The sequence below is a fragment of the Magnolia sinica genome, chromosome 1, assembly GCF_029962835.1.
Source record: "Magnolia sinica isolate HGM2019 chromosome 1, MsV1, whole genome shotgun sequence".
Lineage (NCBI taxonomy): Eukaryota > Viridiplantae > Streptophyta > Magnoliopsida > Magnoliales > Magnoliaceae > Magnolia > Magnolia sinica.
The window spans coordinates 60,379,934-60,399,149 of record NC_080573.1 but is presented as its reverse complement, the minus strand read 5'-3'; the positions used below and the strand labels follow the sequence as shown (position 1 = coordinate 60,399,149).

At 42.1% G+C, this 19,216-nt stretch overlaps 1 protein-coding gene across 1 annotated transcript in view; it reads left to right on the top strand.

Annotated features, from left to right (window-relative positions):
• Nucleotides 1-19,216, top strand: part of LOC131250623 (peptidyl-prolyl cis-trans isomerase CYP59) — a 109,151-nt gene that overhangs the window by 74,374 nt on the left and 15,561 nt on the right. Inside the window, exons 9-11 of the mRNA XM_058250912.1 lie at nucleotides 9,166-9,212; nucleotides 9,328-9,383; nucleotides 10,955-10,995. Of these exons, the coding sequence (XP_058106895.1) occupies nucleotides 9,166-9,212; nucleotides 9,328-9,383; nucleotides 10,955-10,995 (144 nt within the window). The remainder of the gene's footprint in view (nucleotides 1-9,165; nucleotides 9,213-9,327; nucleotides 9,384-10,954; nucleotides 10,996-19,216) is intronic.

The window sequence follows — 19,216 nt, the reverse complement described above, 5'->3', positions numbered from 1 at the left end:
AATAGTTACATTGTTACAGATTTTATTAGAAGACCCGCCGACGGACGGGAGAAGAATACATCCCAATACTAAGGCAAAAACCAAGAAGAAAAATTAGTAGGCATTGCTGCTTTTACATAAGAGGTCCATTCTGACATGGCAATTTTCACTGAACTGATAACCTCTTCAACTGTAGATTCCTTGTTTTGAAAGCAACAATTGTTCTGAGCTTTCCAAAGAAACCAGAAGATTCCTGTCACAACAAGCCTCCAGATGGATTTTTGAATTTTTCCAATCATGCCTTTGTGCCAAGCCCATAAAAGATGATTGACAGATTTTGCCATCACTCAAGAGATCTGGAAAAGAAGAGTGAATTGCACCCAAACTTTCCTGGCGAAAGGGCAATGGATAAAGAGGTGGTCTACCAACACCGCATCTCCCTTACACATCAAACAGATATTGGGAAGGATAAGGTACCTTCTTTGGAGATTGTCTATGGTTAGCACCCTCTTCCTACCCACAAGCCAAACAAAAGTTGCGATCCTTGGAGCCCCATAAGACTAATAGTGAAAAGGAAAGGGCCAGGAAGATGATGGCTTGGATATCAAGCTGTAAAACGAATGCACTGAAAAAACACCAGAGGAGGCGTCGCCGACAGAGTACCAGAGCGGATGAGTTGATGTGGATGGACGCAGGGCATCAGACCGATTTTCTGATGCTCTACAAGTGCAAGAGCGGCATGACTGCACCTTGACTGCAAGCCCATGGGGTGGATTTCACACCCTGTCGCGCGGGTGTTTTAGTTTTAGGCATCTTTTTGTTCTTTTCCTTGGTTTTAGGGGCTTTAGTACACTTTTTTGTTTTTTCGTGGCTTATATATACACTGTGAGAAACCCTATTTTATTTAGTGAATGAATGAGAATTCGTATGTTTTCTTCCTCTTATATCAAAGAGATTAGGGTTTCAGGATTGACCCTTGGGTGTTGAGGATTCCATCTCGCTTTCAAATTTTCCTTCTTTCTAGATCTTCGAGGTGTAGGAAAAGGTAAGAATAAGTCGTCTTCTCTTCTTTGATGCCCTAAAATCCGTACTCTCTTTCATCTCGAACCAATCTCTTCTTCATATCTTTCATTCCACTCTGAATATTCCTTTTTGGTTTGAACGAAAAAGAGGGATGACTAGTTAGGAGAATCGGATCCAAAGTTGACTGTGGAATGGTTTATGCTAGATCAGGGATATCATCATATCCCTAGGTCCTCCCTTTTTACTGTTTACGTGATTTTTTACTAAGGGGCATGATCCTGGCAGAATGATTTCATCTCTGTGTTGAGATTTACTTAATTGATGTGATTGATAACAATTAGTTGATTAATTTTATTATTTGAATATCTTTAACGTGATTATACATGCATCTATGGTTAGGCCATCACATGTACTTGCATCAATTTTTGGTACCAGAGACTGGTTTTTAGTGTAGGTCAATCTATTGACAATCCTTCTTTGTGGTGAAAATTTACTAAAGAACCCCTTAACCCCCGACGAACTGACCGCGCAACTTGACCCCCGTACCGACTTTGCGAAGGGGACATTTTGTTGAGTTTAGTTAGCCATTTTCCTAGGTTTTGTTGAGTCCCCATATAGATCTAGGCCATATAGGATAGTTGTGTTACATTGGTATCATCATTTTTTTTTTAACCCGTTTTTGCTCATAGAACTTGGACCCTTCACTTTTCATTCTTGGCGTGTATGCCCACGTGCACTGGTCGTGGATTTGGTCTCCATTACACCATGAACTCCGATCAATTTTCCAAGGCTATGGAGGGCCTAACTAAGAGAATGGATCAACAATTTCTAACCTTGAGGGATGAGATCGCCCAGCTGTTTGTGCATCAGGATGGTAGGTTCACGTGTCTAGAGGAGAGAGTTACGTGCTTAGAGGCTAGTACTCCATTCGCCACTGTAGATGGTGCCTAGGCGACCCCAGACACTGGGGTTATCGATTAGTCCCAAGTTGTGGGATCTGATTCGTCTAGGGATGGTTTGGGCGCATGCCAGGGTAGTGGGCCTGGCAACGGACATGATAGGGTATATCCATTACCACCCACACACAATCGTGATCCTATTCTTCCCACCCAATGGGAGGGCCATGGTGTGGTGCGTCTTCAGCAACCTCGGAGATACCATGAGCACGAGGACCCTGTAGCTAGAGTCATGAAGGGCATCAAGGTTGACGCCCCCAGTTTTGATGGGAGATTGGACCCCAAAGTTTTTTTCTGACTGGTTTGCAGACATGGACTACTTCTTTTAGTGGCACGGTTTGCCAGACCCACGACGGGTCGGGTTCGCCAAGATGGAATTGGTGGGCTAGGCAAAACTATATTGGGAAAATGTGGAGAGTCGCCATGAGCGATCTGGTGAGGGGCCAATTCTCTTTTGAATTGAGATGAAAGAGTTGTTGCGAGAGAATTATGTTCTCCTTTCTTACAGGCAGAGACTGTTGGATCAATGGCACACTTTGCGCCAAGGATCCATGATAGTGACGGAATACATCACCAAGTTCGATGAATACATGATGAGGTGCGATGTGGATGAGGACCTTGTTGTGGTTCTCTCTCGTTTTTGTATGGGCCTCAGGCCTGAGCTTCAGTGGGAGCCCACGCTTCACATGGTCACCAGTCTGGAACATGCTTATCAGGTGGTGCAGGAACTGGAGCACTGTGTGCGCCAATCCAATGTGAGGGGGTTTGATCTTCAACCTATTGTGCCTAGAGTAGCTCCGTAGGGAGCGAGACCCCAGGTCGGAAATCAACCCAGAGCTCAACTTGGTACCCAACCAATTAACATAAATCGAAGTAACAACGCGGCTAGACCAAGTACTAGGCCCATGATGCCAGGGCAGTGCTACCGCTGTGGTGGCATAGGTCACATCGCCATGGAGTGTTCAAATAAGGGTGAGCGCATTGCCTTTTTTTATGAACACCCCATTGAAGAAGTGGCAGATAAAGTTGATGGTGACCAGGATGATGAGGAGATCATTATCCCATCCCTTGAGTCGGCTAGTGATGCCGATGATGATTCTATGGAGACTACCCCACTTGCAGTGGTGAGGTGCTCCTTGACCCAGGTGAAGGAAAGCGAAGATTGGTGCAGAACCACAATTTTCCACACTTACGCTAGTGTGGAGAAAAGAGTTGCAAAATGATCATATACAGCGGGAGCTATGAGAATGTAGTTTCCCCAGTTACTTTGAGTCGCTTTGGGTTAAAGCCAGTCCCTCACCCCAACCCATACAGAGTTTCTTGGGTGGATGCGACATCCCTCCCTGTGATCCAACGATGTCTTGTTCCGATTGAGTTTGGACCATACAAGGACAAGTTGTGGTGTGATGTGGTCACGATGGACGTTGGTCATATCATCTTGGGAAAGCCATGGCTCTATGACAAAGATGTCACAATATTCGGGCGTACGAATAATTGTGTGTTTAAACATGAAGGGAAGAAGCTTGTCTTGAGCCGCTCCCTCCTAAATCATCCACAGGAGTGAAAGATGTTGCGTCCCCAGGTGGTCCTAAGATTCAAAGAGCGCCTCTATCGAAATCTCTCCACATCATAGATGCTAAGGAGTTTGAGAGAGAGACCAAGGCGGGGACTGTGGTGTACGACCTACTAGCTAAGGAGAGTACACCCAAGGTTGCTATGGGGATACCCTAGGAGTTTCGGGATGGCTTCCTTGAGGAGCTTCTAGACGAGCTTCCATCGATGCGAGACATTCAGCATGTGATCGATCTCGTCCTAGGGGCAACCCTACCAAACCTCCTTGACTATAGAATGAATCCCACTGAGCATGCCGAGTTGAAGAGGCAGGTGGATGAATTGCTTAAAAAGGGATTCATTCTTGAGAGTATGAGCCCGTGCGCCGTGCCCGCACTTCTTACGCCCAAGAAAGATGACACACGGTGCATGTGTGTCAATAGTAGGGCCATAAATAAGATCACTGTCAAGTATCAGTTTCCCATCCTGAGGCTTGATGACATGCTTGACATGATAGCCACCTCTACTATTTTTCAAAAATTAACCTCAAGAGTGGTTATCACCAAATTCGTGTTCGCCCGAGAGATGAATGGAAAACTGCCTTCAAGACGAAGGACGGGCTGTACTAGTGGCTGGTTATGCCCTTTCGGGTTAACCAATGCCCCAAGTATGTTTATGAGGGTGATGACCTGGGTGTTGCGACCCTTTATGGGCAAGTTTTTAATCATGTACTTCGATGATATCCTCATCTATAGTACGTCCCCTAGCTAGCACATCGAGCACTTGAGGTAGGTCTGCAACACCTTGCGCGTAGAAAAGCTCTATGAGAACCTCAAGAAGTGTTCCTTCTTGACCTCCCGAGTTATCTTCCTAGGGTTCGTTGTGTCGTTAGAGGGTATGTCTGCAAACCCTAAGAAAGTCAAGGCCATTGTCAATTGGTCTGAGCTGCGTATCATACACAATGTGTGAAGCTTTCACGACCTAGCTACGTTCTATCGGCGGTTCATCCATGGATTTAGCTCGATTATGGCTCCCATCACAGATTGCATACAAAAAGTGGAGTTTCAGTGGATTAGAGCCGCGGTGCGGGCTTTCTCAGAAATTAAGAAGAAGACGATGGAAGCGCCAGTCATGCGTCTACCTGACTTTACCAAAGTCTTGGAGATAGCATGTGGCACGTCCTGAATTGCCATAGGTGGAGTGTTAAGCCAAGAGGGACATCCTATGGCCTTTTCAGTGAGAAGCTGAACGAGGCTAAACAACGCTACTCCACTTACGAAAAGGAGTTCTATGCAATTGTGCAATCATTGTGCCATTGGCGGCATTATTTATTACCACAACAATTTGTCATATTCTCTGATCATGAGGCCTTGAAATATTTGAGCTCTCAAAAGAAGTTAAGCCCTAGGCATGCCAAGTGGGAACAGTTTCTTCAAGAGTATACATTTGTGCTTAAGCACAAGGCCAGAAAGCAGAATAAGGTTGCTAATGCGCTTAGCCATCGCGTCTTGATGCTACGGTCCATGAGCATTGAAGTTACAAGCTTTGAGTAACTCAATGGTGAGCACTTAAACTGTCCTGATTTTGGGATTATTTATGCGTCATTGTCTAGTGATCCGCTCTCGAGGAGTGCGGAGTTCGTCCTTACTGATGGATATCTTTTTAGAGGGGACAAGCTTTGTATCACACGTACATCCCTTTGCGATTTTCTAGTTTGGGAGCTGCATGTTGGAGGGATGGCATGTCACTTTGGTCGAGTTAAAACAGTTGCCCTTGTATCTGATCGTTTCTATTGGCCTAATCTCCAACGAGATGTGGCTAAGATTGTAGGGTAATGTTGGACATGTCAACTGGCGAAGCAGAGGAAACAAAATACAAGTTTGTATACTCATTTGCCAGTTCCACATGCCCTGTGGCAAGATGTCAGTATGGACTTCGTGCTTGGGCTTCCCAAGACTATTCGTTAAGTACGATTCTATACTCGTGGTTGTTGATCGATTTTCTAAGATGACCCATTTCCTACCATGTTATAAGACCTTAGATGCCTCCCACGTTGCCAAGTTATGTTTTCAGGAGGTTGTGCGACTTTATTGAGTACTTAGATCCATCGTGTCTGACGGAGATACTGGGTTCACCAGTTATTTTTGGAAGACTCTCTGGCATCTTTTGGGTACGAGGTTCCAATTTTCTTCAGCATATCATTCCCAGTCGGATGGTCAAACAGAGGTAGTGAACCGTAGCCTAGGGAATTTGTTGAGATATCTAGTTGGAAACCACCACAGGACCTGGGACACTACTCTTCCCACAGCAGAGTACGCGTATAATTCTTCGGTGAACAGGTCCACATGAATGAGCTCATTCGAAATTGTTTTAGGTCTTAAACCCTGAGCCCTCATGGATTTGATCCCCATGGCTACCCCACAACGTCCTTCAAAGTTAGGAGAGTCATTTGCCTAGCATATACATGCATTGCATGGTGAGATCAAGATGAAGATTAATTCAGGTAATGAACATTAGAAAATTTCTGTTGATACTCACAAGAGATTTAAGAAATTTTAACCTGGAGATGACATCATGGTTCGTATTAGGTCTGATCGGTTTTCACTTGGATCCGTAAAGAAGCTTCATGCCTGTAGCATAGGCCTACATAAAATTGTGAAAATGTTGGGGTCTAATGCTTATTTTGTTGATATCCCCGCCACCATGGGCATCAGTTCCACATTTAATGTGGAAGATCTAGTTCCATATCACGAGCCATCACCTCTATCTACTGGTTCCCTCGTTTCTTCCCAGACCCCCTCTATATATGGACCTTGGCCACAGCTGACCTTCCTATACCATCTTACCTTCTCTTCCACCTGCATCGAGAATAGAGGAGATATAGGAAATTTTGGACTCCGAGGCTGTTTCCACTAGCTCCGAGGGTTTCCAGAAATTCCTACTCAAATGGAGGAACATGCCCATTATAGATAACTCTTAGATCACAAAGACAGAGCTGCAGTGCATCGACCTCGATTTGCTCGAGAGATACAGAAGTTTACTTTCACTAGTGGCGAATTCTTCCTACCCGGGGAGAATTGATGCGAACACCAGTGGTGCATCCTTTAAAGTGTATAAGAGGAGGAGGTGTCGTCGGCGGTGTACTGGAGCGGGGGAGTTGATGTGGATGGATGCCAGGTCAATCAGACCCATTTTCTGACGCACTACGAGTGCAGGAGCGGCACAACCGCACCCTGACCGCAGGCCCATGGGGTGGATTTCACACCCTATCGCGCGAGTGTTTTAGTTTTAAGCGTCTTTTTGTTCTTTTCTTTGTTTTCAGGGGCTTTAGTGCACTTTTTGTTTTTCTGTAGCTTATATATATACACTGTGAGAAACCTTATTTTATTTAGTGAATGAATGAGAATTCGTATGTTTTCTTCCTCTTTTTACCAAAGTGATTAGGGTTTCAGGATTGGCCCTTAGGTGTTAAGGGTTCTACCTTAGTTTCAGATTTTCCTTCTTTCTAGATCTTCGAGGTGTAGGAAAATGTAAGAATCAACCGTCTTCTTTTCTTTGATGCCTTAAAATTAGTATTCTCTTTCATCTCGAACCCATCTCTTCTTCATCTCTTTCGTTATACTCTAGATATTCCTTTTTAGTTTGAACGGAAAAGAGAGATAGCTAGACAGGAGAATTGGATCCAAAGTTGACCATGGATTGGTTTATGCTAGATCAGGGAGATCCGCATATCCCTAGGTCCTTCCTTTTTACTATTTACGTGATTTTATGCTAAGGGGCATGATCCTGATGGAATGATTTCATATCTGTGTTGAGATTTGCTTAATGGACATGATTGATAACAGTTAGTTGATTAATTTTATTATCTGAATCTCTTTAACCTGATTATACATGCATCTATGGTTAGGCCATCAGATGTCCGTGCATCACTCCCTCTCTTATCTCTCTTTACAGAGATCCATTCCACATTGTCTCACTCTCTCTCTGTCTGAAATGGATAAATTTCTTGTTCTATTTGTTAATGGCATTTAAGATAGTATAATCCTTTTTCTATTTCTTTTTTCTCTAAATCCAGCCCTAAAGTGCAAAACCCAATGGGCCAGGTAGACAGGCTATTAGACAGCTATGTCCAAGCTTGACCCACTTGAGAAACAGGCTCCAACTTTAAGCTCAAACTCGACCCTTGGGCCTGATATTCCGGCCCAAGCCTAACCCGAGGTGGGCCGGTCTCAGAAGCTTGTCGGGCCAGCCTGATCCATTGACAACCCTAGGTAAGAAGAAGGGAAAGAACCACTTTTGCATCCAAAAAAATTTGCCAACTAAAAAAGCTCCGTACAGTCCACATGAATTCCCAGTAATTCTCATTTAGAGACATTAATGTTTAGCCCCGAGACCGTTTCAAAACAAACAACAATCTTACGGAGATTATCAACCGCCTTCAAATTAGCGTCACAAAAAGGAACTATATATTCCGCATATTGAAGGTGACTAACTTACACCCCAGCATCCACAACCTTGAAATCATTAATTAACCCATTCTCCTTTGCCTTGTGAAGCATCATACTAAACACTTCCCCAATGACCACGAAAAGGTACGAGGAAAGAGGGTCGCCCTGTTTGATACCACGAGAAGCCTTGAAGAATCTGAAAGGGGACTCATTAATAAGAATTGAAAAAGATGGGGATTTAATCAAGATTGGGCCCATCCTCTCCATTTAGGACCGCCATCAAGTCTCTCAAACATATAGTCTAAAAAATTCTAATCAACATGATCATAGGCCTTCTTTATACCAAGCTTGCAGACCAAACTGCTTTTTCTTTCTCGATGCCTGGAATCGATAACTTCATGAGCTATGAGGGCTCTATCTTCATAAAATCTAAAAAATAAGATATGATCAAATATTCATTTTTCTATCATTCCACATTGTATATTGTTACAGGTTTTCCTACTTGGAAAATGGAAATCATTCTCTAGATAGACATCCAACTTTCTATTTAAATTTTAAAATGTGATTGTGTTCTTTAACTTATTTGATCAAACAATCCATTGAATTGTAAAATGATTAGATCCAATTTGGCAGTACCTCAAAACCTGGATGATTTGCATCTTTTTATTTTTATTTTTATCTGCACCATGCTCCAAATGCAATTCACACCTAGTTGACTTTCAAGTCCTGCCAACTGCCAACTGCCATCAGCACTACATGAAAACATCATGTTAGGTATTGTGAGGACCCACCTAAGTTTTTTGATTGTTACATGTTTCTTGATTATTCAAAATGGAAATCCTTCTCTGGAATTTCGTAGTTAAAATGTAAATGTGACCATGGCGTTCTTTTGACTTGTACAATCAAACAGTATGTTGAGTCAGTAATATCATAAGGGACACTTTGGTGGTACCTAATCCATTGCATAATAAGATTATAGGCCTAACATGTTATCATTACATTCTCATTTTGAGCCTTTTGATGATGGGAAGCATATCCTGCTATCTGCATTTGTGGGATGCGCCAGATGGTTTGGCCTCTTTAAAACTTGCATGGGTCCTCGTCCCAATTGATTCCCATTCTAGGGTTCATCACCCTTAATCTTTTCAGTTCTACTCAAAATTACATCGACACAAGTGATTGATATCTCATGAGTATCTATGATGCAGGATGAGGATTTGGATACAATCTTTTCACGTTTTGGAACTGTATTATCGTGAGTGCATAAATTATTCATTTTTTTTTCTGCTAATTTTCAATCATGTCTAATAGTAAATCTTTTTTCCCCCTAATTCTTCTTGCTCTTTTCATACATAAATTTGCAATTGCAGGGCTGAGGTCATTCGAGATTATAAGACTGGAGACAGTTTATGCTACGCATTCATTGGTGAGTTTAATTTTCCTGTGTTTGATAATCCTCATGTACGCACAATAGTTATCTTTCATATACACAAAAGAATAAAGTAGTGAAAAAGTTTTCTAATGTCTAACCTTAAATATTTCTGAAGTTGCGTAGGTGTATCAGGTTTTGAGGGTCCCTATGTTTGACACCTTATGCTCATGTCCAAGTTACATAAATTGGAAAGAATCCTCCTAGTAGTTCCTAGTCAAGAGAAGACTATAGTTGTATTTGCTTAGTGCCACTGCCAAAGAAGCATTTTGTGCAAACTCCCTCCTATCGGGGGCCACGATCTCTTTTTGAACATTGAAAATGAGTTTCTTAGTTTGGAATATGAAAGATAATGTTTCATCTGTAATTCTGTTTGACTTTTCTTCCACCTTAAGTTACATAAAAGCATTCTAGAACTGAAGGTAATACTACCTTTCATCTTCTTCAAGATGTCTTCTCATGAATGTTATTATTGTTGCACTATATGTGATTCTTCAATGGCTCATTTATGTCCCTTCTATTGGTTTATGATATTTAGAGGAATTATCAATCTTGATGCATTAGGATATGATTAATATCCAGATGCACTCATTCTTATAGATTTGGCCTATTGGTCCTGACCATGTGATTTGATGATGGGATCCATTGTGGAAAGAGGATGGCCAAAAAAATCTTCCAGATTGGAAGGTCCTTCATCACAAGTAGGTGCTTAAGAGAACATATGTCAAGTCTAAAGAAAAGGCAAAAGATTCGGATGGCTAGGACTGGAAGACTTTTGGGACATCTCCCATCCACCTGTACAGAATGGGGGTTTCAGGGAATATTCCACCTGTAGTAAACCACGTGCATGTGGCCAAATATAAGATTTGAGCTTCAATAAAATGAATATGTGCCAAATCCCACCCACCCCGCACCCTCCCACACCCAAACGAGAATTGTGGCCTTCTGTTTGGCTTGTGGGAAGGAAAATAGTTCTAAGTACCTAATTTTCAGAGGAGGTCTCTCATCCTTCTGAACATCTGTCTCATGTGCATGAGGGATGCAGAATCCATTGATCATCTTTTCATTCATTGGCCCTTCGCCAGGCAAGTCCGAGAGCACTTTTTTCGCATTTTCCATATCTTGTGGGTGATGCCGAAGTTGGTTGATCAGTTCTTGTGGGCTTGGCATGGGGGAGGAGTGGGGGGAAGTCCCGGAAATCCATTTGGAGACTTGTTGTGACAGGAACTCTTTGGTTCATTTGGAGGGCCTGTAATAGCCGTTACTTTCAGAAGAAGGACTGCTCTCAAGTAGAAACTATTCATACGATTACTTTTGTGGTTTCGGAATGGGCTTTCTTTGTAAAATCAGCTAAGCACGCTGATCTTTCCTCCAGGTTTTCTGCCTAATCTTAGTTTTTTCTTCCTGCTTTCGCGGTCTTGCAATAAATTTTTGTTATCTCTCTCTCCAAAAAAAAAAAAAAAAAAAAAAAAGAAGAGAAGAATATGGCCTGTCGCCGCCAACTTTCCAAGAATAATCAAACTTCTCTTGATTGAACATGACTATTTTTCTTTATTTTTAATTTTCAGAGTTTGAGACAAATGAGGCATGTGAACAAGCATATTTCAAGGTATTCTGAATTCTATATCTTCCTCAGATTTGTTTGTCTTCTGTGCTCTTACTTTTCTTTCCATTAAGTTTAAATTACCAGGAGCCATGTCACCATGATTTCTAGTATTACAAGACAAGAAATGTGCCAATTCCAGATACATGTACAACCCATCCCATATGATCGCCAAATATACCAATCTGTTCCTTATGTGGATTGTTCGAGCTGTCCATGAGAAAGGTTCCATTGTGTTATCCCCTGACTCAAAATCAGGCCATTCCACCTATCAGGTGGGCCAGAATGTAGGAAATACATGATGAGTAGTGCATATAGATGTACATCCTATAGAAATGTAGTTAGAGTATTGTCACAAATATGCACACAATCATATGATTATTCTCAATGTAAGATATTTCCCACCATGTTTGAGGACTTCTTTTTTCCCGATTCTCAGTTGCTCGATATGGTTCCCAAGTTGTAAATGTCTGATGATGACCCATCTTAATGCCTTATGTGGAGAATTGTTTGCCTCAGCAGTTGATTGGGCTTCTTCTTCTTGTTTTATTTTTTATTTTTTATTTAAAGGTAATGAGATTTTATTAAAGAGGTGTCAAAGAAAAGATTCTAAGGCAGAATACAACAGCTAATGCCCAAGCAAAGAAGACATTACAATCATCGAGAGCCTTTATGCACGAGGCCCATCCCATTACATCTAACTTTGCCACTTCAATTCTGAAAACACTGATTATTCCTTCCCTTCAAAGGGCCCAAATGATTACGAACAAGACAAGGTAATAGACCAACCTTCCTTTTTTCCCTACCCCACCCCTATGCCATGCTAGGAAAAGGCCATCAATGGACTCTGATATCACCCACAACACTTTAAAGCAGTTGAAGAATCTTTCCTGCACCCGTTTAGTAAAAGCTTAGTGCAAAATAAATGATTCACTGACTCCACATTCTGCATGCACATCACGCAAATGTTGGGAATCACCATAGGATTATCGCAAACACCCTTTTCCTAGCCAACAACTAAGCAAATGTTGCTACCTTAGGAGGATGCCATTGAACCAAACATAAGAGGTGTGAACCTCTCTCTCTCTCTCTCTCTCTCAACACCCCCCACAGCCCCCCCTTCTCTTTGTATTAACTTCTAGAAGGAATGGATAGAGGACCTTGTTCAGCACCATCACATCCCTCTCACCCACTGAAGGGTGGTAGCAATGAAGACAGGCCAGGAGCTGAATGAATTCTGCCGCTTCCCTGTCTATCAAATTCTTCTGACATGGAGACCAAACAACTGCCTCACCAGAGAGAGAAGCAACAAGCAATGCGAATATTTGTTTCTAGAGATATCCTTGCTAACCTTGGATACTCGGCTTGGAGCATCCTCTTTCCTATTATCTACACATCCTCCCAAAAACAAATCTTCTCCTCATCACTCAATGAGAAACTAACCTTAAACTTAATCACCAATCTAGTAACCTCCTTTCGCAACCTTGTAGCCCTATATAATAATGAATCCTTTACTCATCACTACTTACTGACAATCACCTCTCTCCACAAGCTCCCTTCTTTCATAGGTTACCTCCATAACCACTTAACAAAGAAAAAATCATCAGCTCCAACTTCCTTATTCCTGCTTCCCCTTCTCCATAATCTCAGTAGATGAAACTTTGTTTCTCTTCAGCTCCTTGCTACAAAAAATCATGCCTTAACGTCTTCAACCTATCCAAGATGTACTTTGGACGCCTGAATAGATACATGACGTAAAGCGCCAAATTTGACATCACTGCTTTTGTTAATGTTAGCTTGCCACTCAACGAGAGTTGCCGACTCTTTCACCTTGACAGATTCTTTTCTACTCATTCAATTACCTTATCTCACAGATGCCTTGCGAGTTTGCCAATACACAAGGGAAGGTTGAGATACGACGAAGTAAAAAGACCCTGCATGACAACTAAACACCTCTGCCAACCCCGCCACCTCTCCTTTGGAAATGCAAACACCCAATATATCACTTTTAAGGATATTAACTTTCAAGCATGAAAGTAGTTCATAACATGTCACAATTTTGCTCAAATTATCTACCATATCTACGTCTACATCACAGAAAGAATGGTGTCAGTGGAAAATTGGAGGTGAGAATTCTAAAGCTCAATGTTCTCCACCCTAAACCTGCTAACGAGACCAGCTGATTGACCTTTATCCAACATCTTACTAAGTGCTTCCGCTTCCACCATGAAGAAGGGAGAAAGCAAATCCCCTAGCCAGAAACCTTTTGAAACCTTGAAGAAGTCTTTGAGGGGAACTGTTGACCAACACAAAGAACTTGGCCAACCGTATACATTCTTGGTTCTACCTCCTCCACTTCTGTCCCCATCCCAACTGCCCCAACATGTGGTTAAAGAAGTCCCAATACGCATGGTTATATGTTTTCTCAATATTTGGCTTGCAAATGATGTCCTTTTTTCCTTCCCTATGCCATGAATCGATGCACTTGTGAGCAATGAACGCATTATTCGGGAGCTATCTTTTGGCAAAAAACGCACCTTGAACATTGGAAATTACATTTGCTAGGACTGGTCAGAAATTGTAAGCCCAAATTTTAGCTAGATCTTGTATAGGCCCGCAATAAGGCTGATTGGCTTGAAAACTCTCAAACATTCAGCTCCTATTTTCAGAATAATTGTTATGAAGGGGGTACCTAACTCTGACTGTAATTGACTTCTTTCGAAAAATTCGGCTAAAAAATAACCAAACCACTCTTCACCACTTAAAAACTGGAAAAATACCATGGAGAAGACATCAGGACCTGGGGCCTTGTCCCTAACCAAGGACTCCACTGCTACTTTGACTTCTTCCTCAGAGAATGGCTTTTCTAGAGATCCGGCTTCTGCTACAGAGATTTGGTTAAGTTACAAATTATCAAGTTGCAGCCGATCTCGCCTGTTAGCAGGTTCTTGTAAAACTGAACTACTGGATCCCAAACCTAAGATTTTTCTTGAACCCTTTCGCCGTCCACCAACACATTGTGAGCTTGAATGTCCTGAAGAATGCTTTCAACTTCTGATTCCTGCTTACCTAGCACCTCCCCTATACATATGTTGATCCTACCTTTTAGTTATTTAAGTTTCCGAAATAATTTGTACCTTGCATATTTCTTTCCCGCAGAGAAATTCCACCACTCCAACTTTGAAAATCCCTCCACTTCTAGCCACATCAGCTCGAACTTGAACATTCTTGGACCCCAATTCTCGTTGTCTACTTCTAGAATAACCGGACGGTGATTGGACACTGGCCTCGGGAGACCCCTCTGATGCGGTAAAGGGAATCTCTCCACCCATTTAGAAGAAACAAAAAACTTGTCAAGTTTAACATAACAGCCCTTTCTTGTTTGTTTGTTCGGGTAAACATCTCTAATTGGAATATCCACCAGCTTGTTCATGTCCACCCAATATGAAAAATCCCTCATGCTTCATGTAATACGACCTCCATTTGATTTCTCAAAGGTTAATTTGACTACGTTGAAATCTCCCTCCGAGCACCACGTAATTGCCACTTATTGTGTATGGAGTCCAGCTTTGCCCACAACAAGGATCACTAAGCTGACTGGTTTGGCTCATGCATTGCTGTAAACACACACTTGAATCCTGACACCATGTCCCTTAGAAGCACAAAGACTGAAAAAAGACCACTCCACCACTCCTTATCCCACACCTTTGTGTCCCAAATTATTACCATGCCCCCCCACATCCATAGTCAATGGGGCTTTGAGCTGCTTGTTTCAAAAAAGTCTAAATGGACATGCCCTGGATTGGTACACTTCGCCGGATTACCGTGTGATCAAAACTTGGGAGCAACTCTCCCAAGTGTTTGTTGACCATTAGTCATACAAAACCTAATGTAGTGCCATAACAAGCAAACTTGGCTGTGTTGATGCAATGGCATGATGAAACCTTCCCACCTCTATTGGACTATGGAGGGCCATGGTGGCCTCGTGAGATCCCAGATAGACGAAGAGGATACAATATCCATGATCATATGCTCCTTGCCTCCCACCTCTAATATCCATCTCATACACTCCTTGCTTCCCAACATCTTGCATCCCTATGAAACCTTTGCTGAACTCATTTGAGATGGAGCTATTCACAATGTAGCCCAAAAGTTAACATGGTATCTGATCCATTTCATGACCATTGATGTCGATCTCAGTCCTGATGTTGTCTGGAATCACGACTGATTCTTCTCCACCCAGTGGTCTTTGCTTGCAGCCATCCCGTGTCATATCTGATCATCTTTCATGGGAACCAGTGTTCGTAATATCGATAATATCGGTATCAACAGTCAGCGATATATCACAAAATATCATGAGATATCGCACGATAATGCCTGATATTGCAGATTTTCCAGCGATATCTCATCCACATCCCATCCAGAAATTTCAAAAATATAGAAAAAAATCTCTTACATGTTCAATCTACCTAAGATAGTAGCCTTCAATTGGATTTGGGTGAATTCCGGAGAAATCCTCTCCAAAATCCGGCGAAATCATCGCCGAGATCCGGAGAAATCATTGATTTGGGGGGGATGTTAGGGTTCCAGGATGCCGGAACCTTATTTGTGTTGAAAAAAAGGGCGTCCGGGCCTTTTTTAATGGAAATTGGGTTGACCATTGTACCGCACACCATCAAGCTGATGGGTGTGTTGACGTCACCAAGGTCTGTGGGTCCCATCATAAGGTATACGTTATATCCAAACCGTTCGTCCATTTCTCAAGCTCGTCGTTAGGCTTGAGCCGAAAAGTAAGACAAATTCAAAGATCAAGTGGACCACACTGCAAACGGAAGTGGGATATTAAACGTCTATCATTGAAACCCTTTGGAGGTTACAAAAGTTTTGGATCAATATGATATTTGTTTTTCCTGTTCATCCAGGTCTGTGTGACTTCATGAACAGATTGGATGGAAAATAAAAGTTATGGAGGGCCCTACGAATGTTTTAACAGTGAGAATCACTGTCCCACTGCTATTTGTGGTGTGGTCCACTTGAGCTTATATGACTCATTTTTTGGGCTCATAATCTAAAATGATCGCTCCAAATTATTGAATGGTGTGAATATAATAGATACATTATTGTGGGGCCCATATAACTTTGAATCATTCGTATAAGTCGAGCTCCGGGAGTAGTGCTGGTATTGGGACGCGGATTTCCTGTGAAAGCCTTTTGCTGGAACTTCTTGCGCAAGGATGCTGGGTGGGGCCCACCGAGATGTTTGTGAGAAATCCACCCTGTCCATACGTTTTGTGAGCTCATTTTAGGACGTGCGACAAAAAATGAGGTGTATCCAACATTCAAGTGGGCCACACGAGAGGAAAAAGTGGGCATGCAATGAGCACCGTTGAAGCATTCTTATGGCCAAAAAAGTTTTGTATCAGGCTATCTTTTCGGTGTTTTCACCTCATCCCATTTGTAATGACCTTATAAACAGTTTGGATAGCATACAAACATCAAGGTGGAGCCCAGAAAGGTTTCAACGGTAGGAATTTCTTTCCCTAATTTTCCCTCTCATGTGACCCACTTTAGTTTTGTATCCACCTCAATTTTGGTCACACATCCTAAAATGAGCTCGCAAAACGGATGTATGGAATGGATTTCTAACATACATTATAGTGGGCCCCACCCAACATCCTTGCGAAGGAAGCCTTCTGTAGGAAATCTGGGTCCCTCGTATTGCCAGTGTGGTGGGAAGCGGATTGCATGTTATAGGATACCGAGTAAACTCTGTGGGGCTACTGTAATTAATGTATTTTATCCACTTCGTCCATCTATTTTACCAGATAATTTTATGATATTGGCCCAAAAAATGAAGCATATCCAAAGCTCAAGTGGACCACACCACAGAAAACAGTGTGAATTGAAAAGTCTACCGTTGAAAAATCATTGGGGGCAAAGAAGTTTTGGATCAAGCTGATATTTGCTCTTTTCCTTCATCCATGTCTTTGTGATCTTATGAACAGGTTGGATGAAAAAGAAACATCACTTTCAGCCTTAGGAAGGTTTCGACGGTGGAAATCAGTATTCCTATTGTTTCATGCGGTATGGTCCATTCGAGCTTTGGATACATTTCAAAATTGTGCTAACCCCTAAAATGAGCTGAACAAATGAATGGACGGCGTGGATAAACCACATACATTTATGGTGGGCCCAACAGAGTTTACTTAGTATGATAAGATCCAGTGTGGTGGCGGGAGTAGATTAGCTGAGACCTAGCCTCACCCAAGAATGTACAACCCCTACCATGGGGCCTAACTTGATGTGTGTATTCTTTATCCATTCCATCCATCTGTTTTTTCATATCATCTTATAGCATGATCCCAAGAATTAAGAAGATCCAATTGTTAAGGTGGAATTTACTCAAGGAAATGGTGGTGGTTGAACACGGTACCATTAAAAACTTCTTAGGGTGTACCTTGATTTTCCCTATATTTTATTAGGCACCTAATTGTTGATAACTTCACATAAGTTTGAATGAAGAGAAAAAACAATTATCGGCTTGATCCAAACTTTTGTGGCCCATTAATGGTCAATCACGAGTGTTTCCTATGGTATGGTCCACCTGATTATTGGATCTGCTTCATTTTTTGGATAATGTCTAAAATGATATGAAAAAATGGATGGACGGGGTGGATACTGAATATAGTTGTCTTAGTTCAATCGGACAACGCATAGTTGAGGACCCTATACAAAGTAAACCTATTATGTCCACTTCTTTTTTGAGATTTTATTATTCAAAAATGTCTATTAGGGTCTTTTTTAATAATCCCTGAAGTTTCATTGAAAAATTCAACAAATTTTCCAATGTTTCCCCATGTTTCCCGAAAAGTGTGATAAATTACACGATACAAACGATATATCCCGTGCTATAACCGATACGTATCTGTATGCCAAGGGTGTGATACATTGTGCGATACCGATATTTCGAACACTGATGGGAACAACTCTGATTGTGCCTCCCATTCTCTTATGATCCTTGACCTCAGCTCTAAATGTGACTTCATCTGACACATATATCAATGGCTGTTCTTTTGCATCAGAGTCATCATCAGGTTAATCATTGCCTGCAAATCTCTACTCAGGTATGCTGTCAATCCACATCTTTCACAGGGAGGGTTTTCATTGTGTTTGGGTCTATTCCTATCAGTTCTCTGCAAGATCTCAATACCATCTCTGATGACTGCAACCCTGTTAGCTCTGAGGAATTGATTTTCTGGGCATCCTCGATCTACCATCCATTGGCGGCCTGTTTGTATGGTTGTCTATCTTCCTATTCTCTGGCTAGAATCTCATCAATGGTGCTCTGCTTTTTCTGCAGCAAACTAATTTTCCTTTAACAATTTGATGCGTCTTCACCTTCAGATCTGAAGGCTGCTGGAGATCGAAATAAAACCCATCAGCTTGCCTTTCTGCCCATTCAGTGCTACTGGAACCTGTCATTTCCACATCATCAATGTTTATATCATCAGCATCTTTATTGCTAGATCCATCCAGGTTGGCAATTCTCATGTCGTAATATTTCATCCCCCGCCACTGCCCCCCCCCCCCCCCCACTTCTCATCAGATATTGCCATTCTCGTCAGCAACCAGCAACTTCCACTGTGCTCACAGCATCTTTCAATTGCTGGATCTTTGCCCTCATTTATTCTCTGATGAGAACATCTCAGAATTTTCTGCCAGAATCTGCCATTACCCATATCTGTTCCAACATTCACACTGGCCTATATCAGCATCAACAATGTTTTTTGAAATCTGATCCAAACTAAATCATAGCTGGTGTTTTATCTTCCTATTGTGAAATACTGTCTTCTCTGGCAGTCGCTGGATCTGATATTTCCAAACCCGATTCACCCAGACACCGCCATTCATCACTTCCATCTCCTTTGATTGCCGTCACTGGTAATCAATGTCCATCCCAATATCAGCATCCTGTGCTCGTGTAGTGTGAAGTTGCAGGATCTGTCTAACTAGGTGTCACTCGTGCTTCGAATGGCGCTTTGAACTCGTGCCCCCTCTCCTGTTTCCTGGCCGTTTATGCTTGATAACATTTTGAAACCGGCGCTTCCCCGCACCTGTACCTGAATCCGCTGCCGCTTCGCTTTTCGCTTCTTGCAACTATAGTGTGCACTCATGCCTTGCATAATGTCATTTTGTTTTGCTTTATTTATATATATATATATATATA